Below are 24505 nucleotides of genomic sequence, written 5' to 3'. Positions count from 1 at the left end.
ATTTTCTATTTTGCAATTAAATTTTGCAATTTTGCAATCTATTTTGCAATTCAATTGCAACTTGCAATTGAATCTTGCAACTTGCCATCTCAATCCAGAAACCCTAATGCAGAGTATACATGCTGTGTGCACCAAATGTTACAGTTTTTGTGCGCAATGGAGTATTACGCGGTTCAAGGGCCCTTCAATCCTGACACACACAGGCAACATGTAGCTCTCACGATTGCTGCACTTCATGATGCTTATGTGGGAAACGATCGAGAGGGCACTGGTCCAGGTATGTCTTCTTCTGGTTGTGAATCTGCGAATCAGTCAATTCTATACTCGATGCACTGGACGAAGCCTTCAGCAGTGGACATCAAGTCTGCTCTGGAAGCTGGCTTTCAAAGGTGAGTTTGATTTTTATGGTTAGGGTGGACGAAGGCACTACAGTTCCATAGTGTTTCTGGCTACGAGGGTTAACAGTTACCGTTCATGACGGATGGGTCTACACTGCTGGAGATATGGACGTGCACATATTCCTTGTTAGGAACTCCAAGATGTTTCCTTTGACCTCAGGTTAGCACCAGTTTTGTTGATCAATAGGAAAGAGGTTCCTAACTATGGAAATGAGATCTTGTTCTATTTTCATCAGGTGATTTCTCATGTTTACAGTGCGAGTGTTTGCTCACATTGCGGTTTTTTGTGTCCAGGGATGTTTACAAGCCACAGATGAGTATGTAGTGACATACATTGAGGAGACAGACTAGTACCACGTGTTGTGAATATTACCATTAACTAAGTTTGATTATTTAATTGCAATCACATAGCATAATAAAAAAAGCAAAAAAAAAAGAAATGAAAAAAACTAAAAGGAAAGGGAGATCTAAACAATGCAAAAATTATATTTAAACCAAAATCCCAAAAGAAAAGAACAAAATAAATGAAATGGAAAAAACTCATGGAATATAGAAAAGAAATATAAAAAATGTGCATCTACTAAAACCAATTTAATGGCTACTAAAAACCTACTATGCTAATATTAACATATGGCATCACAAATTTAAATCTAAAAGTTCCACAAAACCAAGTTCCGAAATGGCATTCCCTTGAAGCACTCCTCGGCAGATTTAACATCTCCAACGCGGGAGAAACCGCAAACTAGTGTGGTCCACGACTTCTGAAGGTATTTTGGATAGCAATCGTTTCTTCTATGCTACAGGAAAGCCCTAATCCGTGTGAGGGTTTAGGGTTTAGGGTTTCGGGATTTCCTGGAAGGATAATCTGCAATCGATCACCCTATAACAGAATCACCTAAGACGAAGCCACCGCTTCTTTGTCCGTAAGGCTCCGGTACATGACTTTCTCATCTCTTGCTTTACCACTTTCTAGCACAGCTCCATTCACCAAGTCCTGCAAAACACCAAAGTAAAAATCACACAGACGCTGCAATAATACAGAGACTACCTTAACGTTTCTCTGCGACAGGAATTTCCCCAGTGAATGTAGCAGCTTTCTAAGATCCTCTGCCTGGAATAACGCGAGCTCAAGACTGGAACAAAAAAAAAGAAGAGAGCGAGAGAGGAAGCATACCTTTAGATAGCCAACTTTGTTCCGGTCGAAGTATCTGTACGCCTGTGAACAAGACACAGGTCGGGAATGTGAAATCTTTGACGAGGAAGCAAAGCGCTCACCTTGAGTAACTCTTTGTCCACCACCACTTTCTTCTCCTTTTTGCTGCTGGGATCCTTGTCCTTGTCCTTCTTACCGCTGCCGTTCTTCTCTTTCTTCTCGTCTTGTTCTCCTTCATTTACTTCTTTCGTCTCCTTGGCTTCTTTGGCTTCAGAGGTTGGAGGAGTGACGGCCCTTGCCTCGCTTTCAGTGTCTTCGTTCTCCTTTTCCGGTTTGAGAGTTTCCTCCATAGCGTCGGCCACGGGTTGCTTCTCTTCCTCTGTTTTGGGAGTTTCTTCTGCAGCCTTTGCGGTTTGCTCCATCTTGACCCGTTTCGCGTCGTTTCCAGATTCTGTTTGCCGGCTACGCTTCTTCTCTTCCTTTCTACGAGTATGGCTAGTCCTACGCAAGTTCTGAAAGAGACCAACAAAGCTCAAAAACATTTTAGGGAAAGTTTCTAGGACTCTTACTTCCAAGCTGGCTAGAATCTGGCTTCCTTTTCTAAACTGGATCATCTCCGCAAACGCCTCAGCGAATAGTGACAGCTGCAACAACAATTGTAGCATGTAGCAATGAAGCACAAACAGCATACCTCAAATGTGCATTCGTCCTTGTCATTCTCGTCGTAGTCAAGAAGCCCGTCCAGAGAAATTGTCATGGAACGTAACTGTATAATAACCCTTGTAAGTCGCACAAAATGAGTAGGAAAAACGAAGAAACCTTGCTGGCTTTAGTGCGCTTCGTCATCAATAAGAATCCTGGGTGCTCTGGAGCTTCATCCTTCTTAACCTCGCTATCTTTGGGCGGATCTTTCTCCTTTTTCTCTTCCTTCTCTTTCTTTTCTTCCTCTTTAGCAGCAACAGGCTCGCCATTGTTCACGTCTGTCTCTGGGGTCCCCTCGCTTATGCCTGCTCACATACGCCAGCGTTATGTTCTTTAAAAGCATGTTGAAATGAACTTACTTTCTTTCTCAGCTGCGTCTTTCTTTTCGCTCGGCTTGACCTCCTACACACACAAAAAAAAAAGAAAAAAGAATAAGTGACATTATCAGCATAGAAATTAATACCTTCTTGCTTTGTCCTTCTCTCTCAAGCTTAGCCTGCTTTCTCTGATTCCATTGCAAGCACCAATTCTCAAAAGATGGAACGCACGAGGACATATCAGGGAAGAAAATGACACTGATCTCTCTGTGACTTGGAAAGCCATCTTCGTCCACTCTTTCATAATGTACCTGAAGAAGGAACATACTCAAGAAAGAGAAGTAAAAAAGAAAATAACTCGTGCGTACCTCAGCAAAGCGAAACCAATCTTTGCACTCGGACAAGTCGAGCTGGATCAGTTCTTTCAAACTTCTCACGGCAGCTCTAATTAGACCGCTATCATCCACAGTTGGATCGCCACCATCGAGAGACTTATCCCACCGCGTACCAGCGGCCATAATCGCATTTCGATCTTTCCGCAAGGCCACAAACTTCAGCATCTTTTGGAAGCTTGTAGGCTTGTCACTAGGCTTGTCCGAAAGGAGGTCTGCGACATATTCTTCTGTTAAACCACTCATGAGCATCACCTGTGTTGCAGGAACAAAAGAACCATTACGCGTGGAGGACAAAAACTAAAAAGTATTCATGTATCACCTTCACATTCCACACGGTGGATCCTTTTTGAATCTTATCGCTAGATTTCGTGGTTTCTTTCGTCTCAGCCTCCTCTTCCACATCAATACAATCGTGCTCAAAGCTGTCAAAACATAGAAAGTTACTCCACGTAAAGCACAAGCAAGACAAACCTGATAGGCCTCTCGATGAGAATCTTGTCCTCCTTCCCCATCCAAGACAGAACTAGCTAAAAACAACATCAAAACATATTATCACACCAGTCTAGAAGAAAGATAGAAATAAACCTTAGAAAACTCTGGCACGACGGACAGCCTCGTGTAGCGCTTAGTGATCGAGTTATAGTCTCGCTCAGCTTCAAGCACGTTGTTGCTGTCGATCTGGAAAGGAACAATCTTAGATCCCAAAGTCATAAATCAATCAACCATCTTACTCTACACAGGTACTCCCGTCTCTTGTCCTTGGACGGAGAAGAATGCCTGGAAAAAACATTAGCAAAACCAAAGAAGAAAAAGCAAACTTGTGAGTAGAACAAGGACAATGAGCCATGCAAAGCAAGCCAGCAGTAGTAGCAGTAGTAGTACCTATGAGAACCCGACTCTCGACGAGGAGACTCTCTTCTACTCTTGTCGTCCCTCCTCGATGGCGATGACTCCCTCCTCGCTCGCGGAGGCGGTGGACTCGCTCGTTCTCTTCGCCTCTCTTCCTCCCTCCGCTCCCTTTCCCGCTCCCTCTCCCTCCGTTCTCGCTCCCGCTGCTCCCTTTCACGCTCGCGATCGCGTTCTCGTTCCCTTTCTCGTTCCCGCTCGCGCTCCACGTCTCTCTCATGGTCCCGCGACCGATCGTCGAATCTACTGCTCCCAATGCTCGGCCTCTCGGACCGACCGTAGCTTCCTTCACGTTGGAACATGGAGCCCCCTGTCGAGATTCTGCCAGTTCCATAGTCTCTGCCGGGTGGTAAGCTCACACCTCCATAGCCGATAGTCGGGCTGGCCGGGTATACTTGCGGGGTGTTGAGTCCTCGGCTCCCGGACAGAGAACCATACGCGCTACTGGCTTGCTGGCCCGATAAGTTCCCTCCCGGCATCGCCGCCACAGCACCACCTAAGCTGGCGAGCAGACCCGACGCATCACCGGTCCCGCTGCTTCCATATCCTCCAGTGGCAGCCGCGGCTCGAGCAACTGCACTACCAAGTTAGAGGTCTCAAGTCTCAAGAAAGAAAAAAAAGGAGAAGAAATAGAAGAAAACGAGTAGGAACCACACGTAAACCGGAGAAAAAAACTTTCAAGTTGATCCTTGTTTGAATCACCTTGTTGGAACTGCTCGTAGAACTGGCTCGCATAGTCGGACGACTTGACGCCCTGATACGCCGCGGCGGTCGTAGCGTACTGATCGCTCGAAGATTTCTGGCCACCGTACTGGTTGCCTGCTGACGTCCCATATCCGCCACCACCACCGCCGCCACCGCCGCCACCCGAGAGATACTTGGCGGAGTCAGCGGCGCCGCCATAGACTCCCGAGACGCTCACTGACGAGACGCCGCCACCGCCACCTCCGCCGCCGCCAACATAAGAGGTTCCACTAACAGGCCTATCTTGACCGCCATTGCCGTAAGCACTTGACGTCCTGGAAGCCGCTCCTCCCGAGGCCTGGTAGTCCGACGCCTTGGAAGCTACTCCCAGAAGCTGCCCCCACAGAGGCCACCAAGTCTCTTGATCAGCAACACGAAGACGAAAAAATAGAAAAAGCAAGGACAAACGAGCAGAAAAGAAAACCAAACGGTGGGAAGCAAAGGCAACGGGATGCGGCTGAGAATCGGTTTACAATGTTTAACGCCAAACTTCCAACACAAAGGACGCAAAGTTGTGAGCTTGACTACCAAAGCATGTAGTATTCCGGAAGAACACCGTGCAGTGATGCCAAGCCACAGACAAGACCATGCATGGAGCGTCAAGGATGGAGTTACCTGTTGCTGCGACACTCCATAGTATTGACCAGCGTACTGATTTGCCGACGCGGTGCCGCTTGAGGGGACTTGGGCGACGCCTCCGACGCGACTTCCATAGGCGGCTTGCGATTGCTGGTCCGCTTGCTGGCCTTGGGCTTGTCTCGTCGACCACAATTGCTGGCCTCCGTAGGAGGAAGTGTTATAGCCGGCTTGTGCTACCTGGAAAACCAAGCCATTAAGAGCCGAGAAGAAGGAAAGAAAAGGCCAAGAACAATGGGAAGGCCAAGAAAAAACCAAGCGAATTTGGCGAGATTTTGGGGGAATTTACCTGCTGGAGGTACGCTTGATTGTAAGCAGCGCTGCCAGACGATGGTGCTTGCTGCTGCTGCTGCTGTTGCTGTGGCTGCTGCTGCCCCGCGTAAGCGCCCGAGGTGTACGAGTATTGCGCCGAGCCACTCTGCGCGCTCTATAGGATTCGAGAGAGAAACATGATGGAAATTCCAGCTGAGAATCGCGAGAACACAAACCTGTTGCGTCAAGTGGCCGAAGTGAGCCGCGGCCGTGCGCAAATTCCACTGATCCATCGGATCCCTCTCAGCAAACCCTAAACCTAGCCCTAACCATGCAGGGAGAAAGAAGATTATATGGACCCCATCCTCGCCGTTGGATAGCTAGAGGATATTCGCACCAAATCTAGGGCTCTTCGTGGCTATGGAGGAAACGTTTGTTTCGTTTCTATCTCGCGCGAAATGCGCTATCTCTCCAGGCGCTCATCACGCAGGAGCTGGCGCTGGATCGCATTGCGATTCTATCATGTAAGTGTGAGGATTTCCGGTCCGAGATTCGATCCGAGCGATTTTTCTTGCAGAATGCCGCGGTATGTGAAATCGTGGTTGGCTCTCGGCACGACAAGGCGGAAGCGAGCAGCGTCTTCTCGGTGCTGGCGGCATTGCGATCGTGCGCGAGCGCCAAGAATCTGGAGAGGGGGAAGAGAGTTCACGCGCAGGCCATGGAAAGGGGCTACGATTCCAACGTTTTCGTGGCAAACAGCCTGGTAAACATGTACGCCAAGTGTGGGAGCTTGGTGGAGGCTCGCCGGGTGTTCGATAGGATCCAGTCGCGAGACGTGGTCTCCTGGAACTCCCTGCTACTGGGCTATGCGTCACAGGGAGAAGAAGACGCTGCTCTCAAGCTCTTCTCGAGGATGGAGTCTAGCGGCTGCTCTCCAAACGGTGGAAGCTACATCGCTGCTCTCAAAGCTTGCATCCGCTTGGCCGGGAAAGAGGAAGGGACCGCTCAAGCAGATGGAAGACTTGTGAAGATCGCGTCTCTCGGCAAAGGGATCGCGATCCACACGCAGGCTTCCAAGGCCGGCTGGGAGTCGGATATCTTCGTCGCGAGCACGCTCGTGGATTTCTACGCGAAGTGTGGCCACATGACAGAAGCTAGCAGGATCTTCTCCAGGATGTCTCACCACGACGTGGTGTCCTGGACGACTTTGATACTGGGCTACGCTGAGAACGGGGAAGGAGATGTGGCTCTCGAGCATTTCTTCCGGATGATCGCGCAGTGCTGCCAGCCAAACGCCCTCACTTGCGTCGCGGCGCTCAAGGCTTGCATGACGCTGGCAGCGAAAGAACAAGGGAGGCTGGTCACTGGAAAGATGGTGAAGCTGGAATCACTTGAAAAGGGAATGGCCGTGCACCGCGAAGCGTCCAAGCTCGGCTGTGACACACACACGTTCGTCTCAAACTCACTTGTGGACATGTACTCCAAGTGTGGAAGCATGGCCGACGCTCACCGCGTGTTTTCCCGGATGTCGTGCCACAGCGTGGTTTCCTGGACGTCGCTGATACTGGGATACGTCGAGAATGGCGATGGTGAAATGGCTCTAGCGGTTTACTCGAGCATGAGGCCGGAAGCTTGCGCACCAGACGCCAGGACTTTCGTTGCGGCGCTAAATGCTATCAACGAGCTGGCTGCGAAAGAGCAAGGCGAGCTAGTCGACGGGAAGCTTGTGAAGCTCGAGTGCCTGAAGAAGGGGATGCGGATTCACTCGCAGGCCGAGGGAAGCGGCTGCGCAGACTACTTCTTCATCAACACGCTGGTGGACTTGTACGCGAAGTGTGGGAGTTTGGCCGATGCTCACCGTGTCTTCGACAGCATTCCCTCCCAGACATCAGTCTCGTGGACAACGCTACTGCTGGGATACGCCGAGAACGGTGAAGGCGAGATGGCTTTGGAGCTCTTCCGGCGTATGAGACCTCGAGGATGCGAGCCCGACGCTCGGACCTTTGCGGCCGTGTTGAAAGCATGCGGCAGCGTTTTGGCACTCGAGAACGCGAAGGTCATCTATGGTGAAGTCTGTAGAGGTGGCTACGAGAATGACGTGATTCTATCCAACACCATGGTCGACGCATTGGCGAGATGCGGGAGCCTGGACGCTGCTCAACGAGTCTTCGACGTTTCCATCGCCAAGGACATTGTGCTATGGACGACGCTTATAGCAGGATACAGCCGCCAAGGCGAGGCAAGCCAGGTGTTCCATCTCTTTCACGAGATACTGGACGAAGGCTTCAAGGCGGACAGCGTGACTTTGCTGTGCGTGCTCGCGGTTTGCAGCTATGCCGGCCTCGTGGGCAAAGGCCGGGGTCTCTTCAGCTCGATGGCTTCCAGATATGGCGTCTCTCCCGGCTTCGAGCACCACCACTGCATGCTCGACATACTTTGCCGTGCCAACCAGCTGGACGCTGCCGTGCAACTCATACGATCGATGCCTTTCGAGCCGACTGCGGTGACATGGAGGACGGTCCTCGGTGCTTGCCGGAAGTGGAAGAATGTGGTGCTTGGCGAGCTCGCTTTCGCGAATCTACTGAAGCTGGACGACTCCGAGTTTGGAGTCTATATCCTGATGGAACAGATATACTGGAGCCTGGGAATGTGGGAGGAGCACGCCAGGATCGAGACAATGAGGATCAGTGCTGGAGCTTGGAGAAAGCCTGGACAGGGTCGCAGCTGGTGGACGGACAGCGCGGGAGTGGTGCATAAGTTCTCGGCTGGTGATTCTAGCCACGCACAGATTGACGAGATCCGGGCGAAGCTGGACGATCTCCTGGTGGCCATGAAAGAGCAAGGATACGTCGCGGACGTGGGGAGTGTGCTGCGAAGCACGTCCGACGAGGACAAGGAGGATGTCCTGTGCGGGCATAGCGAGAGGCTCGCCATCGCCTGTGCTCTTATCAACACTGCGCCGGGGGCGACAGTCCGGATCGTGAAGAACCTGAGAACTTGCGACGACTGCCACAGGGCGACTTGCATGATCTCCCGGATAGAAGAGCGGCGGATTCTGTGCAGGGAGACGAACAGGTTCCATGTTTTCGAGGATGGGAGGTGCTGCTGTGGAGGCTACTGGTAGAAGAAGCGTAGGTGTTGCTGTTTCGAGGAGTGATTGGAAATGCGAAACGCGCCACCCCTTCGTCGACGACTGTTTGGAGGCTTGGTAAGTTTCCTCGTTGTCTTTGTTTAAGCTTACGTTATTCCAGGCAGAGGAAGTCTTTGTATATACTTTGGTGTTTTGCAGGACTTGGTGATGGGGTTGTACTAGAAAGTGGTAAAGTGAGAGAGGAGCGACCGTGGCTATTGTCACTTGGAAATCTCTGTGTGATTCTTACTTCGGTGTTTTGCAGGACTTGGTGAATAAATGTGATTGAGATCATGTACCGGAGCCTCACGGACGGTGCTCCAGACGGAAGCCACATCGCTGCTCTCAAAGCTTGCATTCGCTTGGCCGGGAAAGAAGAAAGCGGATGGAAGACTTGTAAAGGTCGCGTCTCTCCCCAAAGCTCGATCCACTCGCAAGATACTGAGTAGGTACTTGGCAGACTTCCCTGCAATACTTTGCTTTTATATATTTGTGCTAACGTTGACTCGACAAGCTGATGGAGATGGCATTTGAAATACACGCACAGACTTCGGATAGGCTAAAGACACCCGAAGAGATTGCAAAGGAGGAGCTCGAGGCAGGTAAGGAATCTTCTGTGCTGTTATCAACACTACATCGGGGATAAATCGTGCAGAAACTGAGAACTTGCGACGACTGTCACAGAGCGACTTGCATGATCTCCTGGATAGAACAGCCGCAGCAGCACCTCCCATCCTTGAAAACATGGAACATGTTCGTCTCCCTACACAGAATCCGCCAAGGCTAGAACAAGTGTCCAGTTTCTCTCTGATGTATTAAAGTTTGCGGAGTGATTTGAAGTGCGAAGCGCGCCACCATCGCAAGCTTGAGAGATCCTCGTCGGCAGTTCTTTCAGGACGTGTAGATCAAACAATGCGAAGCACCAAATTCGGCCAAGTACGAAAGAGTGATGTGTTCGAATCCGTGCCCCGACATGCTTGGGAAAATAAAAGGAGTGATCAGTTTGTTTTATTTGAGGGTCCCTCTTCTTCGGGTGGGTTCGAACCCGGGATCGGCTCTACAAGACTATCCCTCAGGTCCCTGGGCTGGCCAGTCTTCCCAGGGTTGATCACTTGAAAAATATTGCGTCTCTCTTCTACATAAGGGGTTTAGTTAAGCCTTAACCCCCAACGGCTCAGTTAAACCGAGAAAGTTATTATGGAACTGGGAGAAGAGCCTCCAAGTAAAGTGGAAAGCCATCGATAAAACGAAAGTGGAGAGCTTAGCAGGGATCGAAGCAAGAGACCAAGACAGGAGAAGAAGAACTTACGAGCTTTAACTTGGAAGAGTCTCCTCATCGGCCCCTGCGATCGTGCATTGACGGCGAGTATGAAACTCTGCGAGGAATGGGGTGATGATACCTGAGGCTTGGCAGCACAGTAAGAAGCAGAAAAGGGCCAAGCAAGCTCCTGTCGACAACCCCATCTCCAAGCAATTCTCAGAAGATTGGTAGACGCAAAACCCCAGACGTCGACAATCTAGGTAGTTACATCAACCAAAATTATATTCCACAAACCCATCTCAGAAGATTGGTCAAAACCCACTACCAAACTTAGATTGTTCGGTTTATCAGAGAGAGGTTTCGATCCTCCGACCTGTGGGTTATGGGCCCACCACGCTTCCGCTGCGCCACTCTGATCTGATCATGTTAAACACTCATCGCTTAAATCTTCAACATATCTTTTGTGATCACATTTTAGGGCAGAAGATTTCTATCGACAGGAATGATATCGCACAATGGCATCGCCCCCATGAGAGAAAGAAATGTAAGCTGTTGCGAGCTCCTGTCCTTTCTTTTTCACGCGCGGTACCATGAAACTCTGGCTTCAAAGGTAGAGTATGTATCATAGCCTAATTCTTCTAACGGATTTTCTAAATTGTTAAATTTAATTGTTAATGCTTTTATGTGCGTGGTGGATTTGTACCATAGCTTGCGCGAAAGCTACTTCTATAATTTGCCGGACTGCGCGATTACCTGCAAAGGTATTGTTTAGTTCGGACGCGGAGGTAACTAACTTTAACGGTTTTGTTTTGTTTTTTCAGTTGTTTGGGATGACGATGAGAGCTTCTAGGGCTCTCCACGCGACGTGTTTCGTCCCTGCTATCATGGAACAAACTGGAACTTAAAGAGGTGATCCTGGCATGGAGGCACAGAACTGCATCGCTTGTTTAAAGAGTGGACCGCAAGGAGCTAGAGTCACGATTTGGGACGGCCAAAAGCTTGGTAACTTGAAGAGCGCTTTGGCAACTTTTAACAGTTTTCTCTCTTCGTCCAGGTCGCTTGAATCCTGCCGAGAAGGAAGATATGAGAAGAGTGATCGACGATATGGGAAGGCTGTCAGCGCAGGCACAGAAGTTGAAAGTTCCCATCACAGACTACGAGCGCATTCGTCTGGGTTCGCAGGCTCTATACCTCCTCACGAGCAGCGGGCCGAGCAAAGACGTGATCCTCGTCAAGGGGCTGCTCAAAGTTGGGCAGAAGAACTTGTTCATCCGGAAGGAGTGCGGTGCTCTCGTGGAGATCAATCCATTGTGCGTGCTGGATTTCTATGTCCACGTTTCGTGCCAAAGGTATTCTCCTCTTTCTCTCGTCGTTTCTTTTTTCTTTCTCTCGGCTCAGTTCAGAGATTAAGTTGTTCTTCTAATTTTGACAAGGTCATAGAACAGAATCGGTCTTGGTCGGCAGATTTTCGACGCCATGCTTGTTCATACGAAGAAACTTGCGTACCAGATCGGGTAATTTTTGCTTTTCTCCTTGTTTAAACCGCAGCTGATATGGAACTTTGCGGTTTCAGTTACGATCGACCATCACAAAAACTTCTCTCGTTCCTCGCTAAGCATTACAACCTGAAAAGATTTTATCCTCAGGTTTGCTGCTTTCATATTTTCTGTCTCGGAGCTTTTTTTTCTCTCGCAGGCTAATCAGTTTGTGATCTACAACGCATACTTTGACAGTTCATGTCCGGATGACATGAGGGTCCAGAGCCGAGTTTGCGATTGCATCCGAGGCAACCAGAAGTCCTGCGCAGTGGCCTTACTCGATTCTCCAAGAGCCAAGGAGATATATCACGGCCGCCGCGTAAACAAGACACCAGAACCAGACATAGACATCGAGCCAGCTCCACTTCCGGTCTCTGCCAAATACACCGAGAGCTCGAGTGACGACAAGGCCAGGGATCGTCCCACAACGCCGTCCATTCCACTCCGGAGGAGATCGGTGTTGCAAGAGGACGAAGTTAGAGTCGTTCCTTCGGTGACACAGGTATTCTCCGAGCTCCAAGGCATGGACAACCATTACGACTGGATGACCGGCACGAAGAAACCACTGTTGAAGCCGGCGAGATCGGTGGCCTGGAAAGGAGTGGAGTTTCCAAGCCAGGATTTGTCAAGCACGGGGCTGATGGACCGTGGCAAGCTGAAGTCTAGCAGCGACGTATATGATTCTTTGCGGCTGGGATCAGCGAAGTCGCCAGTGCCAGAGCGCTTGAGGCGAAGCAAGAGCCCAAAGTCGAGCCACCGAGCACAGCTATCGGGATTTGGTGCCGCTGCTGCTTTGGGATTCAACCAGAGATGACAAAGAAGAACTGGTTTCAGAGTTCTTTCGTGCTCTCTAGACCCCTAGATTGATTTCCAGGTGAGGAATGTTGTTTCTTGAATGTTCGTGATCATCTGTTTCTTTCATTCACAGGTATGAAAGAACGGGTGTTCTGAATGCCTCGTCAGGATCCTTTCAGAGTTAACTGTGATATAAATCTAGGCGATCAAAGGTTCTGTGGGTTCTTCTCGAGCGTCTAGCTTTTTTTGCTTGACTTGTCCCCATGTCACAAGGTAGAGTCCTGATACGATAAGTAGTCCGCCAACAATGCTGGGGAAAAGAAGAAAAGGTAAGAACCTCCAAAGTGGTCTATTTTACCTTCCAAGGAAGAGGGAGTCTTTCAAGAATATGAATGCTAGGAAGCTTGCAACAATGGCCTGGAGGGGAAAATACGCGATAACTAAGAAAGGCCCGACTTTGTGGACGCACCACGTCTGCAATGCGAAGTTTAAGCCCGAAGAAACGATTCCCTGAACAAGAAAGAAGAGATGATAAATTCACGAACTGGCAAACAATGAAGAAGAAAGCTGATCTTACGTACCGCGTAAGTGAAAGCAATCACATCTACAAGCTTGGTGATCCCCCAAACCGACAGATTTACTGTAAACGCTCCTGTGGCCGCTAGGCAGACCATTCCACAAACGTACGAGAGTGCTGTCAATGAAAATGGTGCTGGATAGTGCTTGAGAATTGGCGCCTATCGAAAAGAAGAAAACAATCGATACCAGTGATCGCAAACTTTGCAAGAACTACGAACCTGTAGATTTATGTAAGCTCCAATGCACAAGCTGTTTGCAGCAAGGACAAGTGCACCGAGGTTCCAAGGCGAGAGATCTAAAGTGAAACCATTGCTTGCTCCAACAACTGCGTGGCCTTTAAAGACCGAGGCTATGAAAGTTCCTGCGATCGACAGTATCACTCCCAAGAGTTTAGCCTGGCCGTCTATCCTTTTGACTCGAATGTGTTCCAGCCTGTAGGCAAGATCGAAAGCTTTTTGAGAAGATCATACAAAAGTAACGTACCTGAAAACCATGGCAATGAGAAAAGCACACACGGGAGTTACACTTTGCATGATAGATACAAAGCCAGACGATGTCAATGAGAGTCCAGTAAGCACTAGAAGCTGTGCACCATAGACCCTGTGAAAATAGAAAGGTAAAAAACGAAGAAGAATGAAACGTGAACTTTCACCGCTGGAGAACTCATAGATTACCCGATGAATCCCAGAAGAAACACGGCGCTGAAAAGTTTGGCATTGAGCTGGGTCCTCTCATTCCTGATGTTTGAGTGGGTTGAAACTATCGCAAGACATTGAAGCTATAGATTTCATACCTTTCGGTGAAGTAAGCAAGAGGTGCCAAGAACAAGATGGCCACGATATCCCGGTAGACCGAGAAGACGATCTTGTTGACGCCATTGTTGAGAGCAACCTTGTTGAGAACGTAAGTGATGCCGAATGTGATCTGGGTGAAGATGAGCACACCGTGCACGATTCGCCGATCAGTGCCACCACCAGTCGCCATCTCGATCCAATTCCTCGCTTTTGGAGAAATCAATGGGGAAAGAGAAGAGAAGCGCCATGCCTAGATCTTGCAAATGCCCCACGTTTATTTTGCGTTGACTAGGAGATAATGCTCGTGTTGACCGTTGAAGGGCATATTCACTAAACATTCAAAGCACTCTATAGTGTACTGTTCCTCTCACACGCAGAAATGCATAGGTACGGCACGATGCATACGAGGGGCGAGGACAGGAAGTTCCAAAATTCTGATCGTCGAGCTTCGGTATAAAAGAAATGTTTGGGGGCTTGCAAGAGGGAGTGAAAGAAAAGAAAGAAATAGGTGGTGTTTGTGATAAATTTGTTGGAAATCTTATAGAATTTGCGGCTAGAAGATCGATTCAAAGAGAAGAGTAGGAATATGGCAATGAAGCGAGGAAAAAGCTCATCTCCTCTGCTGGCTTTGCTGGTTCTAGCTCTTTCTGCTGATCTCACGCTCTTGGGCCTGGCAAGCTTTGAAGTAAACCATCAACTCAATGACCTCTCCGCGCTAGCAGGTAAGAAACTCTCTCTCTCTCTCTCTCTCTCTCTCTCTCTCTCTCACACACACACACACACACACACACTCTCATGAATCCTCCATGGAAAATGTGTGTAGACAACAACGCCATCTTCGACTTGGTGAGATTCTCCCTCACAGCCGCCGCAGTGGGAGTGGCATCGGCCATGATAGGACTGTTACATGCCAGGCATCATAAGCATGAAACTATAGTGGGAGCAGTGTGCGTGGGAGTCATCGCCCTCGTCCTCTTACTTCTTGCCGCTGGGTATAGTTCTAAGAAGATTTACCTACAACCCACTTCTTTTTTGACAGCTTTTCTGCCAAGCACATCATCCTGGGTTCTGTCAAACAGGATAGACTGGTAAGTGAAATCTTCTCCCTTCTTTTCTTTCTCCCAAACTCGATTTCTTGGATGCTTGCAGAAAATTCTTGAGGCCTTGGCGATTGTAGCGGGAGGAACACAACTTTTCTACGTACTCTTCCTTGTTCTAGAGTATGAATCGTGAAAGAACGAACAATGCAGGCTACTCCAGTGCTTGATCTGTGCCATGTATCAAATTCCACCCCGCTCTAACGAAAATTTTAGCCAAAATCTTAGCAGTTACCACATTTTAGCATTTTCAAGTTGATAAAAGAACTGAGGAAATTTAATCGTTTACATTTAGCCTGGGGACAACCGTACATGGGCATGAAGTTATCCTGAAAGCATAAGGATATATAAAATCACTAACAGAAAAAACAATTTCTTACTTGCATGAGTTTAAATGTTTACAAAATTAATTCTTTGACTATTCTATAGTTTTTCAATTTACATCTTTTAATAATTTAGGCTATTATATTTGTAGAAAAATTCTTATGATGCTAAACATACAGTTTGTAATAGCATTTTTCCTAATAATGGGAAGTATAATTTTGATTTTGTGAAATTAAAATAAATGTTTAATATAAACTTTGACAAGAATAAAAATGTTAGATATCACATTTATTTACTTTTTGTGAGCACTCTATAAATGAACTTCCAAACAAGAGAATTTCAATCTTCTTCATCCACATGGAAGAAACAAACTCATAGTAAACAGGTTATGGTTTAATGCAGAAGAACAATCAAAGATTATAATAACATTGAATAAGTTTTATAAATTTAGTAATTCTATGAGAAAAATTTACATTATAGCAATTGATAAAAAATGTTATTAAAATTAAATAATAAAAAATAGAGATATTCATTTGAATATTATAAATGATTAATTATAAAGATGCCATTTTTTTAAGTAACTATTTTCTGAACATATCATTCATTTCTAATATTTTTTTTAGAAAGCTATAAAGTATAACAATTTTAAGCTAATATCAATTAGCTAATCAATAACCATCTAAAAAAAATTATTCGTAAAATAATAAGTGCCACACTTTTCTTCCCTCTAATTTATATATATTTTATTATTAATAATAAAAATTAAAAAAACCTTAAACTTAAACATCATTTTGTGAGGGATATAAGAGTAAATGTCCTAAATTAACAATCTACATACTAACTTAGGCAAAATTATTATATATATATAAACAAGCACACACAGAGAGTTTATTTTTGCATTTTTCCTTGTTATAAGTTTTGGCTTGGAGAAAATTTTACTTCAAAGGAGCAACGAAAGGTTGCCTGATCTCAAATCCAAAACATTACAAACCTGTGATCACATTTTCACAAATCGCGTTGATATGTTTTCAACTTATGGTTTTCGATTTTCGCAGTACCGCCCCAGTCTGTATGCTTCTCACTGCCACCTTTATAGCTCCCAAAGTGCCCAACTGCTGCATACGAGCTCTCCCTTCGTCCTCTTCGCTAGAATGAGATACAGCTACTTGAATTCCCGCGTAGTATGCTACCTGAAAAGGAGAACATTTCAAGGAGTGCGTAAGAAATAGACTTACAACCTTTCCACTTGAGTTTCGCACCGGAGAAATGTGTAAGGAGTTCCAGAAGGGTTCCTTGTTCTTCCTGGTAGCAAGGATTATCAAGTCGTTTATTAACAGGCCGAGAGGAGAATGTTACCTGTAGTTTAGAATGCGGACAGTGCAAGTTTGCCCCTCAGATATACTCGATCGTAGCTGACGAAAGATAAGGATGAAGCAGGAAACTTGTAGCTTCAACAAAGTTTACCTCCTCGATTGGCGCTAGATCAGTGTCAGGTCCTTGCAAGAATCTACAATTCCGACCAATGACTTCTTCTCGCGTGTATCCTGCACGGTTTCATGGCCATGCATTAGAATTCTACATTTAAAGTAGAACAAAACCTGTTAGCTCCAGAAACTCAAGGCTCGCGTGTACGATCGGCATATCAGGAAGATGAGGATCTGTTCTGCAAAAACAAACTATATCAAGCCTCAAGACAAAAACGAAAGCGAAAGAGAGAGCTACTGAACTTACAGGACGAAACTGTGTGGGATTCTAGTTAGAGCCAACAACAACGAGGTGGCCACGAATCCTGGAGGGATCACACCCTCGGAGAAAGACTTACTTCTCATAGAACTGACTCCCTTGCAGCTCGAGTTGGCCAGCTCCTGTAGCACAGCCTTGACTGCCGCGAAAGCTCTTTGTTTGTCTTCCTCGCTCAAGTGATAATTCTTGCACGAGGGGTTATCTGCGGGTGAACAGATTCATCGTTCAAGCAAAAGAAACAACAAAAGCCTTACCAAAATGTTCTTCAAACTCGAGCTCGTCAAACGAAAGTTCCAGCCCCGTCAAATGCCCGTCCTTGCGAGCCGCAAGCTTCGAAGATATGGGAAGTTGAACTCCCACGAAATGCACCACCCGGCCATCCTGCTGCGAGAAGACGGGCGCCAAATGGAACAGGTTCCAAAACGGCTTGCCAGCCTTTGTGTAGTTCAGGATCTTGATCTGACAGTCCCGTTCTTCACGAATCGCCTCTCGTATCTCGACGATAGCCCGCTTGTCCGTGTCCCGGCCTTGCAAAAACCGGCAGTTCCTTCCCAGGACCTCGTCCCTGCTATACCCCGTCATCTCGAGAAAACCATCGCTGGCGTAGACAATGGGATGGTCCGGAAGGCCTGGGTCGCAGAGGACGAAGTTGTAGGCGTGCTTCTGGAGCTCATCCTGGATACTGGCGCGGTAGGAGCGGATCAAGGACTGGGAGACGATGAGCTTGTGGTTCTTCATGCGCGGGCTCCTCACACATTTCCGGTCTGATGAAAGGAGGGATCCATTTTGTAGCGCCATCCATACGTGTGGTGTGGCCCCCCGTAAAGAGATCGATGGAGATCGTCAAAGCTTGATTCTCGGCCTGTGATCGGTGGCCGAGATTGCGTGATTCACGGAACGCAATCTAAAAGAAAAAATCTAGTCGCCGCGCCAGCTTATCTTTGAGTTTGAGTAACTTTACCCTGCGAGAAGTAAACGATAAAAGTTAAGTCTCGGATAAAGACCAGTACAAATTTGCTGACACTCTATCTTGCAAGAAATCTTCCATGGGAAATGCCGCTGATCACTCTCCCAGCTCAAGAAATCTCGACAGCGATCGCTAGAAGAGGAGAGAAAGAATGCGAAATTCGACCACAAAGTCAAAGAAATCCCACAAAAATTGGGAGCAAGGGGAACGAATTCGACTCTAGGAAGCAAGAAAACCTCACAAACGTCGGTACCGTGGATCCGAGAGAGGAACGAGAATGAAGAATCCGAGACTAGGAAGAGGAGCTTTCAAGAAATCCCGCGAGCGGCGAATCGGCCGAGCTCCGGAATGACGAATTCGACACTCGACAGCAAATATTTCGCAAGAAACCTCGCAATCGCGAGCGACTGTAGCTGGAATCCGATCACTAGCAAGAAGAGGAGCAGGAATGCCGACTAGATCCAGATAACCTTTGTGGCGCCGGTGGAATGATCGGCGCGTAGAAATCGCGAGCCCCGACACAGGAATGCGCCACGCACGACGATTATTCTCCTAGATCACTAGCGAGGCAAAACTGCAAGCCCTATATTCACGGGCTTCCTTGAGACACGTGTGGCATATTCGTCGTTTCAAAGAAAGTCAACGACCGACGGTCAATTACGGTCAAATAGCACACTTGGCACCTACGTGGCATGGACTTAGGTTTAGGGTTTATAGAATGCGTCGATGGGCACAGCCCATTCGCTTGCGATGGATCCATGAGGGCGCGTCTCTCCCTGGCGATGGCCTCCAATTCACAATGTAAGTGCTATCTACAAGAAATCCTCGATCTCTCACCTCCATCTCCTTGCAAGTGACCAGGCCGCCGCGATTCGAAAGGAGAGGACCAAGATCTCCATGCTCATCGCCACGCTCAAGGGCTGCGCCATGTCCAGGGACTTGCAAAGGGCGAGGAGAGCACACGCGGAGATGGAGGCTTCCGGGATTGGTGACTCAGCGAAGAAATGCGCGGTAGTCGCGAACACGATGATCGATATGTACGCCAAGTGTGGCAGCATGGTGGAAGCGCAGCGAGCATTCGACGAGATGGAGAACCACGACGTGATCGCCTGGACAGCGCTCATCAATGGCTACGTAGACAACGATGAGCCAGAGCTCGCGATCAAGCTCTTCTCGAGTTTCAGGACTTCTTCCGGGATTCGTCTAGATGCCGCGAGCTACCTGGCTGGATTGAGAGCTTGTTCGAGCCTGACCGCTAGAGAGCCTGGGAAGAAGCTGGCCGATGGAAGGATCGTGAAAGTTAGAGCTCTGGAGAAGGGGATGGAGGTCCATGACGGGGCTGTGAAGGATGGATGCTCGAGCTTGTTCTTGGCGAGCGCTCTCGTCACCTTCTACTCCAAGTGTGGGAGCTTGGGCGACGCTCGGAGAGTTTTCGCGAGCATGCCTCAGCACGATCTGGTCTCTTGCAACGCTTTGATGCTGGTACTTGCCGAAAATGGAGAAGAAGTCGCGGCTATGGATTTGCTGAAAGGATTGGAACAAAGAGGCTGCGTTTCAAACGCTAGAACTTTCCTCGCGGCGCTCAAGGCTTGCTCGAATCTGGCCGAGAAGGAAACCGGCGAGCAGATCGACGGGAGAGTCGTGAAAGTTTTGAGCCTCGAGAGAGGGAGAGAGATCCACCGCAAGGCCGAGATGATCCTCGGCAGGGAGATGACCACCTTCGTCTCCAACACGCTCGTGGATATGTACTGCAAGTGTGGGAGCGTGATCGATGCTCGGGGTGTCTTCGAGAGGATGGCTTCGAGAAGTTTGGTCTCCTGGAACGCTCTCATCCTCGGCTACGCCGAGAACGGCCATGGCGATGCCGCCCTTGAGCTCTTCTCGCGCATGAAGCTCGAAGGATACGCTCCAGACGCGAGAACTTTCGCCGCTGGGCTCAAAGCTTGTGAGATCCTCGTAGCTCTCGACGCGGGGAAGAAGATATACGCTGAAGTTTGCCGGACTGGTCTGGAAAACGAGGCAGGGCTCGCGAGCTGCGTGCTTGATTTCCACTCTCGCTGTGGAAGCATGGATGAATCACACCGGATCTTTGAGTCACTCTCGTCCCGAGACTCGGTAACTTGGACGGCGCTTCTCTTTGGCTATGGCCGCCAGGGCGATACCAAAGGAGTGTTTGATCTCTTCCATGGAATGGTGGACGAGGGGTTGGAAGTTGACGGGATCACGCTGCTGTGCATACTCAGCGCTTGCAGCCACGCTGGTTTAGTGGAGACTGGCGAGGCTTGGTTTGGATCGATGAGCTCCAAGTTTGCGGTCACTCCAAGCATCGAGCACTACCACTGCATGGTTGATATCCGCGGCAGAGCAAACCGGGTAGACGACGCTCTCGCTTTGATCCAAGCCATGCCTTTCGAGCCAAGCACAGTGACTTGGAGGACGCTCCTGGCGGCGTGTAAGAAGTGGAAAAATGTGGCCGTGGGAAGGATCGCGTTTGAGAGCTTGATTCGGTTGGATCGGCGAGACACGGCGGTCTATCTCTTGATGTCGAGCTTGTACGCGAGCACAGGGATGTGGAGCGAGCAGCTTCGAGTGGAGTGGCTCCGGAGGGATTGCGGCGACTGGAAACAAGCTGGGCGATGCTGGTGGAGCGACAGATCTGGTATAGTTCACTGCTTCATGGCCGGGGATCTCGAGAACCATCCCCAAAGTCTGGAGATCGCGGCGAAGTTGCGGGATGTTCTTCGGGGTTTCGAGGGTGGCGGTGGCGAGAAGATGGTGTCGCTGTGCGGGCACTGCGAGAGGATCGCTGTGGCTTGCGCGCTCGTCAACACGGCTCCTGGAACGACGATCCGGATCAGCAAGAATCTGAGAGTTTGCGACGAGTGTCATGAAGTTCTTGGGTTTATCTCGAGGGTGGAGGGGCGGAGCATTGTCTGCCGGGACGCAAGCAGGCTCCATGTTTACAGGGATGGAACTTGCTCCTGTGGTGAGTACTGGTAGAAATTTCACACTCTTGCCAAAGTGATTCATCCGGGATGAAGAGCTTGAATGGTATTCGCTGCCAGCAAAACATACGCAGCTTCTCCGGTTGGAAACATGGAGATCGCTTGTTTCGCAGCTTCGCCACCTTGATCAAAGTCTCTGTAGCTTCTACAGCTCGAGAGCAAGCAAGTCCAGTCGAAAGCATCAGGAACAAAAGGCATGTTTGTGATGAGTTCTTGGGCTTCCACCAGATGCCCAGCTCTGGCTAGAAGATCCACCATGCAGCAAAAATGCTGCCTTGTGGGTTGGATCCCATAGTTCATTCTCATGGAAAGGAAACAGGATCTTCCCGACTCAACCTTGCCTCCGTGGCTGCAAGAGATCAAAACTGACGTGAAGCAAGCTTGGTCTGGAGGATCCAGCATCTCCATCGATCCAAAGAGGTGTAGAGACTCTGCGGGGTTTCTTTTGTGAGTAAAACTCGCAAGAACAGAAGTCCAGGAGATGATATCCCACACTGGAATTCGATCAAAGCAAAATTTTGCTTTGCGAAGATGCCCGTTTTGGGTGTACGCCATAACCATGGTGGCCCAGGCGAAGGAATCTCTGGCTGGCATGCGATAGAAAACAGACTCAAAGCACTCTAAATCACCCTCTTGAGAAACAGCAGTCAGAATAGATGTCCAGGATAGAATGTCTTTCTGCGGCATTCTCTCAAACAAGAACTTAGCATCATCAAGATGCCCTGCTCTAGTATATGCTGCCAACATTGTGTTCCAAGAAATGAGGTTGAGTGATGGTATAGAATCAAAAATACATTTGGCGTCTTCGATACGCGTAGCTTGACAGTATGACGACAGTATTACGTTCCAGGAGACCAGATTGTGCTGGGGCATTTTCACGTCAAAAGTTTCTTTTACCAGTGACAGGTTCCCGCTTTGGGCATCTAGAGTGAGCAAGAGATTCCAGGTCACAAGATCCGTCTCGGGGACATCTCTATAAAGATTCCTAGCTTCTTTAAGATTCCCGCTTTGCGAATATGCCGCCAACATGGCGTTCCACGAGACGAGATTCCGCTCCGGCATGTTTTGAAAAGTATCATGCGCAGATTCAAGATTCCCGGACACGGCATATGCAGTTAACATTGCCGTCCACGAAACTATATCTCTTTCTGGCATTGTTTCAAACGTTTTCACTGCGTGAAGAAGAAAGTAATCTTGTGTATAAGCTGTGAGAAGTGTAGTACACGATATGAGATCGTGCTCCGGCATAGAATCAAACACCGCCTTCGCGATTTCCAAATGCCTATGTCTGGCAAAGGCACTTAGAATCGCATTCCAAGCCACCAAATTGTGCAAAGGCATGGAATCAAAGGCCTCCTTGGCTCTGGCAACGTCTCCAGATTGCGCAAACGCAGTGAGGATCGTCGTGGCGCAGACGATGTTCTTGCCAGGCATGGAGTCGAAGAGGAGTTTGGCATCGCCCAGGAGGCCATTTCGAGTGTATGCCAGGAGAAGCACGCCCCAGGAGATGGAATTCGAGAAGCCCATCTCGTCAAACACGGACTTGGCATCGCCAGGGCTCCCACACTTGCCATACATCTCAATGAGCTTGTTACAAACAAAGGAATCTCCAAGAAGAGCGTTTCCATGGGAGCGTTTCAAGATCGAGTGAACTTCCCGGACTCGTGAAAGATTGCCACAAGAATTGATTAGACGAAGGCATTCTGTTTGATCCATAGATTTATAGTCTTCTTTATGTGTCATCTGTTAGGAATAACATTAATATCTTTGAAACCTTTGCTAGAAGCTGAGAAGATCATCACGGGTATCCCTGGTATACTTGAAGAGCCAAGTAGTCATTCTCCCCAAATTGCAGCATTGGATTCCTACCTCCACCACTTGCCGTGCTCAAGCTTAGATCCTCACCCGAGCAAACATGCCTGGAAGAGAAGAAGCAAACACGTCAAGCATCCTTTCGATATTTTATCCATAGTTCCACTTACTTGCTGCTGATGCCAAGTCCAGCCACAGGCCGCTTGATGCAAGGTATGACATCAGGAAAACCATACGAGAAAGCTGCAAAGTTGTCACTTTAGCTAAGTTCCAAGCCAAAAACCAAAAGCGCAAACTTACCTTTGGAAGCCAGACTCGAATGCTGCTGGTTTCTCAGCTTGCCAGAAGGGAATAAGCTTAGCTCTTGCAGTGGTTGGCTGTAGCCTGTATTGTGAATCTGCCCTCGGCGGTAGTAGTTATAATCAGCTGCCAGAGCTCGCCGTGAGTTTTGAGTTTGGTTTCAAAAGATTTTACCTTGCTCGTCTGGGTCGATGGTGATGACGTATGGCCTTTCAATCGGAGGAGGAATGCATAAGCCAAACTGGTAAAAGAAAGGATGCTGTCGCAGTTGATACGCCGTCGGTCTCCTGTTTGGATCCCAGCACAGCATAGCCTGCAAGGAAAGCAATTTACATTAGCTCTGGTGGATCTATATTCAAACAAACTTACAGATATCATGTCCACCGCAGCTGGGCTAGCCGAAGGTATTAAACTTTGCAGCCCCGCCGGCGCAAACTGCCAAAGGAATCGTCAAAAACTAATCGTGAAAGAGCTGAACATCACCTGAGGAAATCGAAAGCCTTTACGAACAGCGAGTTGCATCCCATCCGGCCAAGTGTGATAGTTCGGAGAGCCAAGAACAGAACATATTTTGTAAATCTCGTCTGCTTCACTGCAAAACCAGGACTTTAAGAATCTCAGACTAAGCTTCACAAGTTACACACCTGGCTCCTGGGAACAAAGGTTGCAAATTGAAAAGCTCGGCCATAATGGCTCCCATTGCCCATATGTCTGCCAAAAAATAACGGTGAATAACGGAACTCAAGCTTTATAGCGGACATACCAATTGCGTAACTGTAAGAAGGTGCCTGAAGAAGCACCTCTGGCGCCCGATACCTGAAAAGATAACGTTAATCTAGAAGTGACTTATAAAAAAACGGACTACCATCTCGTAGCAACGTAATCAGTATATGGAGCCACTGAGTATACTTCTCGAGCGAGTCCAAAATCAGCCACTTTGATAGCCTCATCGGAAACTAAAAGGTTTTCTGTTGGAACAGAATACATTACAAACTCATGAAAGCCTAAAGATGAAAATACCAAACCTGGTTTGAGATCTCTGTGAAATATCCCATGTTGGTGCATGTAGTCCAATGCTCGAAGCACCTGGAAACTCCAGATCCTAATTCGCTCTTCCGAAAGCATCTTGGATCGGTCCTTCATGACTTGATACAAGTTGCATTCCTACAAATTGAAAAAAAAAAAATGGAAAAACAAGTTCGTGTCACGAAACCATCAATAGATTTTTTTACCATATACTCGAAGACAAGAAACAGCTCTCCATGTTCCCAGATCACCTCCTTTAGCTGGACAATATTGGGATGATCTAAGCGTTGAAGACACTGAAGCCAAAACTTCCGCATAAGATTCACGATGCTAAACAAAAAGCAAGGAAACTGACCTTCACTTCCCGCAAATTCATGCATTCTTCCCATCCGTGAAACTTGGTTTTCATTTTCTTGATTGCAACCTGAAACGCAAAACGTACAAGAATAAGTAAAACTGGACCAGAAAAAAGCGCTCGACTTACAAATTCATTCGTACATCGATCAATTGCCTTCCACACACTGCCATACGTTCCATCTCCAACTTGTTTGATGACTTGGTACCTTTTAAAGGAGAAAAAAGGAAGAAAAAAACTCTGAGAGTGAGAAAGTTTTGTGATATACCTCTGCAT

General features: G+C 48.1%; 9 protein-coding genes and 1 non-coding gene across 18 annotated transcripts in view; 4 read left to right on the top strand and 6 right to left on the bottom strand.

The window, feature by feature from the left end:
* Window positions 1–1166: 1166 nt before the first annotated feature.
* Window positions 1167–5818, bottom strand: LOC9656565 (cell division cycle and apoptosis regulator protein 1). The gene is made up of 19 exons (XM_024685684.1): window positions 5740–5818; window positions 5541–5678; window positions 5231–5431; window positions 4574–4949; window positions 3848–4445; window positions 3697–3742; window positions 3551–3643; window positions 3437–3492; window positions 3285–3387; window positions 2939–3217; window positions 2717–2881; window positions 2613–2655; window positions 2371–2558; window positions 2243–2317; window positions 2121–2195; window positions 1674–2063; window positions 1573–1614; window positions 1447–1509; window positions 1167–1392 (listed from the first exon to the last, which is right to left on the bottom strand). The coding sequence occupies exons 1-19, from the start codon at window positions 5794–5796 to the stop codon at window positions 1294–1296; spliced, it is 3087 nt and encodes a 1028-aa protein (XP_024541452.1). The 5' UTR covers window positions 5797–5818; the 3' UTR covers window positions 1167–1293.
* Window positions 5819–5934: 116 nt separating this feature from the next.
* On the top strand, window positions 5935–9644 carry LOC112350086 (putative pentatricopeptide repeat-containing protein At3g49142). 8 transcript variants are annotated; one of them, XR_002993635.1, is made up of 6 exons: window positions 5935–6027; window positions 6081–8711; window positions 8793–8822; window positions 8899–9082; window positions 9148–9235; window positions 9289–9644. XR_002993635.1 is itself a non-coding variant. In XM_024685702.1 (2 exons), exons 1-2 carry the CDS (start codon window positions 5962–5964, stop codon window positions 8625–8627), a joined length of 2613 nt encoding a protein of 870 aa, XP_024541470.1. In that variant the 5' UTR covers window positions 5935–5961; the 3' UTR covers window positions 8628–8882. The 8 variants fall into 8 exon arrangements, 1 of the variants encoding a protein (XP_024541470.1); XR_002993636.1 differs by having other exon boundaries at window positions 8793–8827; XR_002993637.1 differs by lacking the exon at window positions 8793–8822.
* Window positions 9645–10239: 595 nt separating this feature from the next.
* TRNAM-CAU lies at window positions 10240–10311 on the bottom strand. Its single transcript has one exon. It is a non-coding gene; the product is annotated as a tRNA-Met (tRNA).
* Window positions 10312–10591: 280 nt separating this feature from the next.
* On the top strand, window positions 10592–12451 carry LOC9655890. The gene is made up of 6 exons (XM_024685716.1): window positions 10592–10655; window positions 10716–10896; window positions 10949–11243; window positions 11328–11408; window positions 11468–11540; window positions 11590–12451. The coding sequence occupies exons 4-6, from the start codon at window positions 11371–11373 to the stop codon at window positions 12244–12246; spliced, it is 768 nt and encodes a 255-aa protein (XP_024541484.1). The 5' UTR covers window positions 10592–10655; window positions 10716–10896; window positions 10949–11243; window positions 11328–11370; the 3' UTR covers window positions 12247–12451.
* Window positions 12300–13847, bottom strand: LOC9656564 (WAT1-related protein At4g19185). Its single transcript, XM_002980533.2, has 7 exons — window positions 13600–13847; window positions 13481–13543; window positions 13290–13406; window positions 13025–13238; window positions 12809–12964; window positions 12586–12737; window positions 12300–12537 (listed from the first exon to the last, which is right to left on the bottom strand). The coding sequence occupies exons 1-7, from the start codon at window positions 13788–13790 to the stop codon at window positions 12426–12428; spliced, it is 1005 nt and encodes a 334-aa protein (XP_002980579.1). The 5' UTR covers window positions 13791–13847; the 3' UTR covers window positions 12300–12425.
* A 295-nt stretch (window positions 13848–14142) lies between these two features.
* Window positions 14143–14931, top strand: LOC9655889 (membrane protein PM19L). Its single transcript, XM_002980671.2, has 4 exons — window positions 14143–14322; window positions 14424–14592; window positions 14640–14688; window positions 14750–14931. The coding sequence occupies exons 1-4, from the start codon at window positions 14187–14189 to the stop codon at window positions 14831–14833; spliced, it is 438 nt and encodes a 145-aa protein (XP_002980717.2). The 5' UTR covers window positions 14143–14186; the 3' UTR covers window positions 14834–14931.
* A 954-nt stretch (window positions 14932–15885) lies between these two features.
* LOC9655888 (protein TWIN LOV 1) lies at window positions 15886–18304 on the bottom strand. Of its 2 annotated transcripts, XM_002980532.2 has the most exons (8): window positions 18202–18304; window positions 17019–17726; window positions 16753–16966; window positions 16620–16684; window positions 16486–16565; window positions 16378–16433; window positions 16260–16323; window positions 15886–16211 (listed from the first exon to the last, which is right to left on the bottom strand). In XM_002980532.2, the coding sequence occupies exons 2-8, from the start codon at window positions 17560–17562 to the stop codon at window positions 16050–16052; spliced, it is 1185 nt and encodes a 394-aa protein (XP_002980578.2). In that variant the 5' UTR covers window positions 17563–17726; window positions 18202–18304; the 3' UTR covers window positions 15886–16049. The 2 variants fall into 2 exon arrangements, with proteins under 2 accessions (XP_002980578.2, XP_024541483.1); XM_024685715.1 differs by having other exon boundaries at window positions 15886–16323.
* A 155-nt stretch (window positions 18305–18459) lies between these two features.
* LOC112350087 (pentatricopeptide repeat-containing protein DOT4, chloroplastic-like) lies at window positions 18460–20757 on the top strand. The gene is made up of 2 exons (XM_024685703.1): window positions 18460–18532; window positions 18586–20757. Exon 2 carries the CDS (start codon window positions 18629–18631, stop codon window positions 20729–20731), a length of 2103 nt encoding a protein of 700 aa, XP_024541471.1. The 5' UTR covers window positions 18460–18532; window positions 18586–18628; the 3' UTR covers window positions 20732–20757.
* LOC112350052 (pentatricopeptide repeat-containing protein At4g02750-like) lies at window positions 20758–22479 on the bottom strand. The gene has a single exon (XM_024685518.1). It carries the CDS (start codon window positions 22477–22479, stop codon window positions 20758–20760), a length of 1722 nt encoding a protein of 573 aa, XP_024541286.1.
* Window positions 22421–24505, bottom strand: part of LOC9656563 (cyclin-dependent kinase F-3) — a 2412-nt gene continuing 327 nt past the window's right edge. The window contains exons 2-14 of the mRNA XM_024685517.1: window positions 24359–24499; window positions 24230–24298; window positions 24081–24170; window positions 23874–24012; window positions 23714–23816; window positions 23612–23664; window positions 23493–23559; window positions 23332–23440; window positions 23218–23283; window positions 23023–23161; window positions 22849–22974; window positions 22719–22791; window positions 22421–22655 (exon numbers count right to left, since the gene is read on the bottom strand). Coding sequence (XP_024541285.1) covers window positions 22535–22655; window positions 22719–22791; window positions 22849–22974; window positions 23023–23161; window positions 23218–23283; window positions 23332–23440; window positions 23493–23559; window positions 23612–23664; window positions 23714–23816; window positions 23874–24012; window positions 24081–24170; window positions 24230–24298; window positions 24359–24499 — 1296 coding nt within the window. The 3' untranslated portion in view covers window positions 22421–22534. The remainder of the gene's footprint in view (window positions 22656–22718; window positions 22792–22848; window positions 22975–23022; window positions 23162–23217; window positions 23284–23331; window positions 23441–23492; window positions 23560–23611; window positions 23665–23713; window positions 23817–23873; window positions 24013–24080; window positions 24171–24229; window positions 24299–24358; window positions 24500–24505) is intronic.

The sequence above is a fragment of the Selaginella moellendorffii genome, unplaced genomic scaffold (genome assembly GCF_000143415.4).
Source record: "Selaginella moellendorffii unplaced genomic scaffold, v1.0 SELMOscaffold_45, whole genome shotgun sequence".
Lineage (NCBI taxonomy): Eukaryota > Viridiplantae > Streptophyta > Lycopodiopsida > Selaginellales > Selaginellaceae > Selaginella > Selaginella moellendorffii.
The sequence above is the reverse complement of the archived record's forward strand: the minus strand, read 5'-3'. Positions and strand labels throughout refer to the sequence as shown.

Coding starts and splice junctions, on each gene's coding strand:
- LOC112350086 (XM_024685702.1), top strand. CDS start 5,962: ATGCGCTATCTCTCCAGGCGCTCATCACGCAGGAGCTGGCGCTGGATC. Junction 6,028..6,080: donor TCGCATTGCGATTCTATCAT/GTAAGTGTGAGG, acceptor TTTTTCTTGCAG/AATGCCGCGGTATGTGAAAT.
- LOC112350052 (XM_024685518.1), bottom strand. CDS start 22,479: ATGACACATAAAGAAGACTATAAATCTATGGATCAAACAGAATGCCTT.
- LOC9655890 (XM_024685716.1), top strand. CDS start 11,371: ATGCTTGTTCATACGAAGAAACTTGCGTACCAGATCGG. Junction 11,409..11,467: donor AAACTTGCGTACCAGATCGG/GTAATTTTTGCT, acceptor TTGCGGTTTCAG/TTACGATCGACCATCACAAA. Junction 11,541..11,589: donor TGAAAAGATTTTATCCTCAG/GTTTGCTGCTTT, acceptor TTTCTCTCGCAG/GCTAATCAGTTTGTGATCTA.
- LOC9655889 (XM_002980671.2), top strand. CDS start 14,187: ATGGCAATGAAGCGAGGAAAAAGCTCATCTCCTCTGCTGGCTTTGCTG. Junction 14,323..14,423: donor TGACCTCTCCGCGCTAGCAG/GTAAGAAACTCT, acceptor AAATGTGTGTAG/ACAACAACGCCATCTTCGAC. Junction 14,593..14,639: donor CTCTTACTTCTTGCCGCTGG/GTATAGTTCTAA, acceptor CTTTTTTGACAG/CTTTTCTGCCAAGCACATCA.
- LOC112350087 (XM_024685703.1), top strand. CDS start 18,629: ATGCTCATCGCCACGCTCAAGGGCTGCGCCATGTCCAGGGACTTGCAA.
- LOC9656564 (XM_002980533.2), bottom strand. CDS start 13,790: ATGGCGACTGGTGGTGGCACTGATCGGCGAATCGTGCACGGTGTGCTC. Junction 13,239..13,289: donor CTCATTGCCATGGTTTTCAG/GTACGTTACTTT, acceptor TCTTGCCTACAG/GCTGGAACACATTCGAGTCA. Junction 12,538..12,585: donor GACTCCCTCTTCCTTGGAAG/GTAAAATAGACC, acceptor TCTTTTCCCCAG/CATTGTTGGCGGACTACTTA.
- LOC9655888 (XM_024685715.1), bottom strand. CDS start 17,562: ATGGCGCTACAAAATGGATCCCTCCTTTCATCAGACCGGAAATGTGTG. Junction 16,566..16,619: donor TGAGTTTCTGGAGCTAACAG/GTTTTGTTCTAC, acceptor GAAACCGTGCAG/GATACACGCGAGAAGAAGTC. Junction 16,434..16,485: donor ATCTAGCGCCAATCGAGGAG/GTAAACTTTGTT, acceptor ATCTTTCGTCAG/CTACGATCGAGTATATCTGA.
- LOC9656565 (XM_024685684.1), bottom strand. CDS start 5,796: ATGGATCAGTGGAATTTGCGCACGGCCGCGGCTCACTTCGGCCACTTG. Junction 5,432..5,540: donor ATCAAGCGTACCTCCAGCAG/GTAAATTCCCCC, acceptor TTGGTTTTCCAG/GTAGCACAAGCCGGCTATAA. Junction 4,446..4,573: donor CTACGAGCAGTTCCAACAAG/GTGATTCAAACA, acceptor TTGGTAGTGCAG/TTGCTCGAGCCGCGGCTGCC.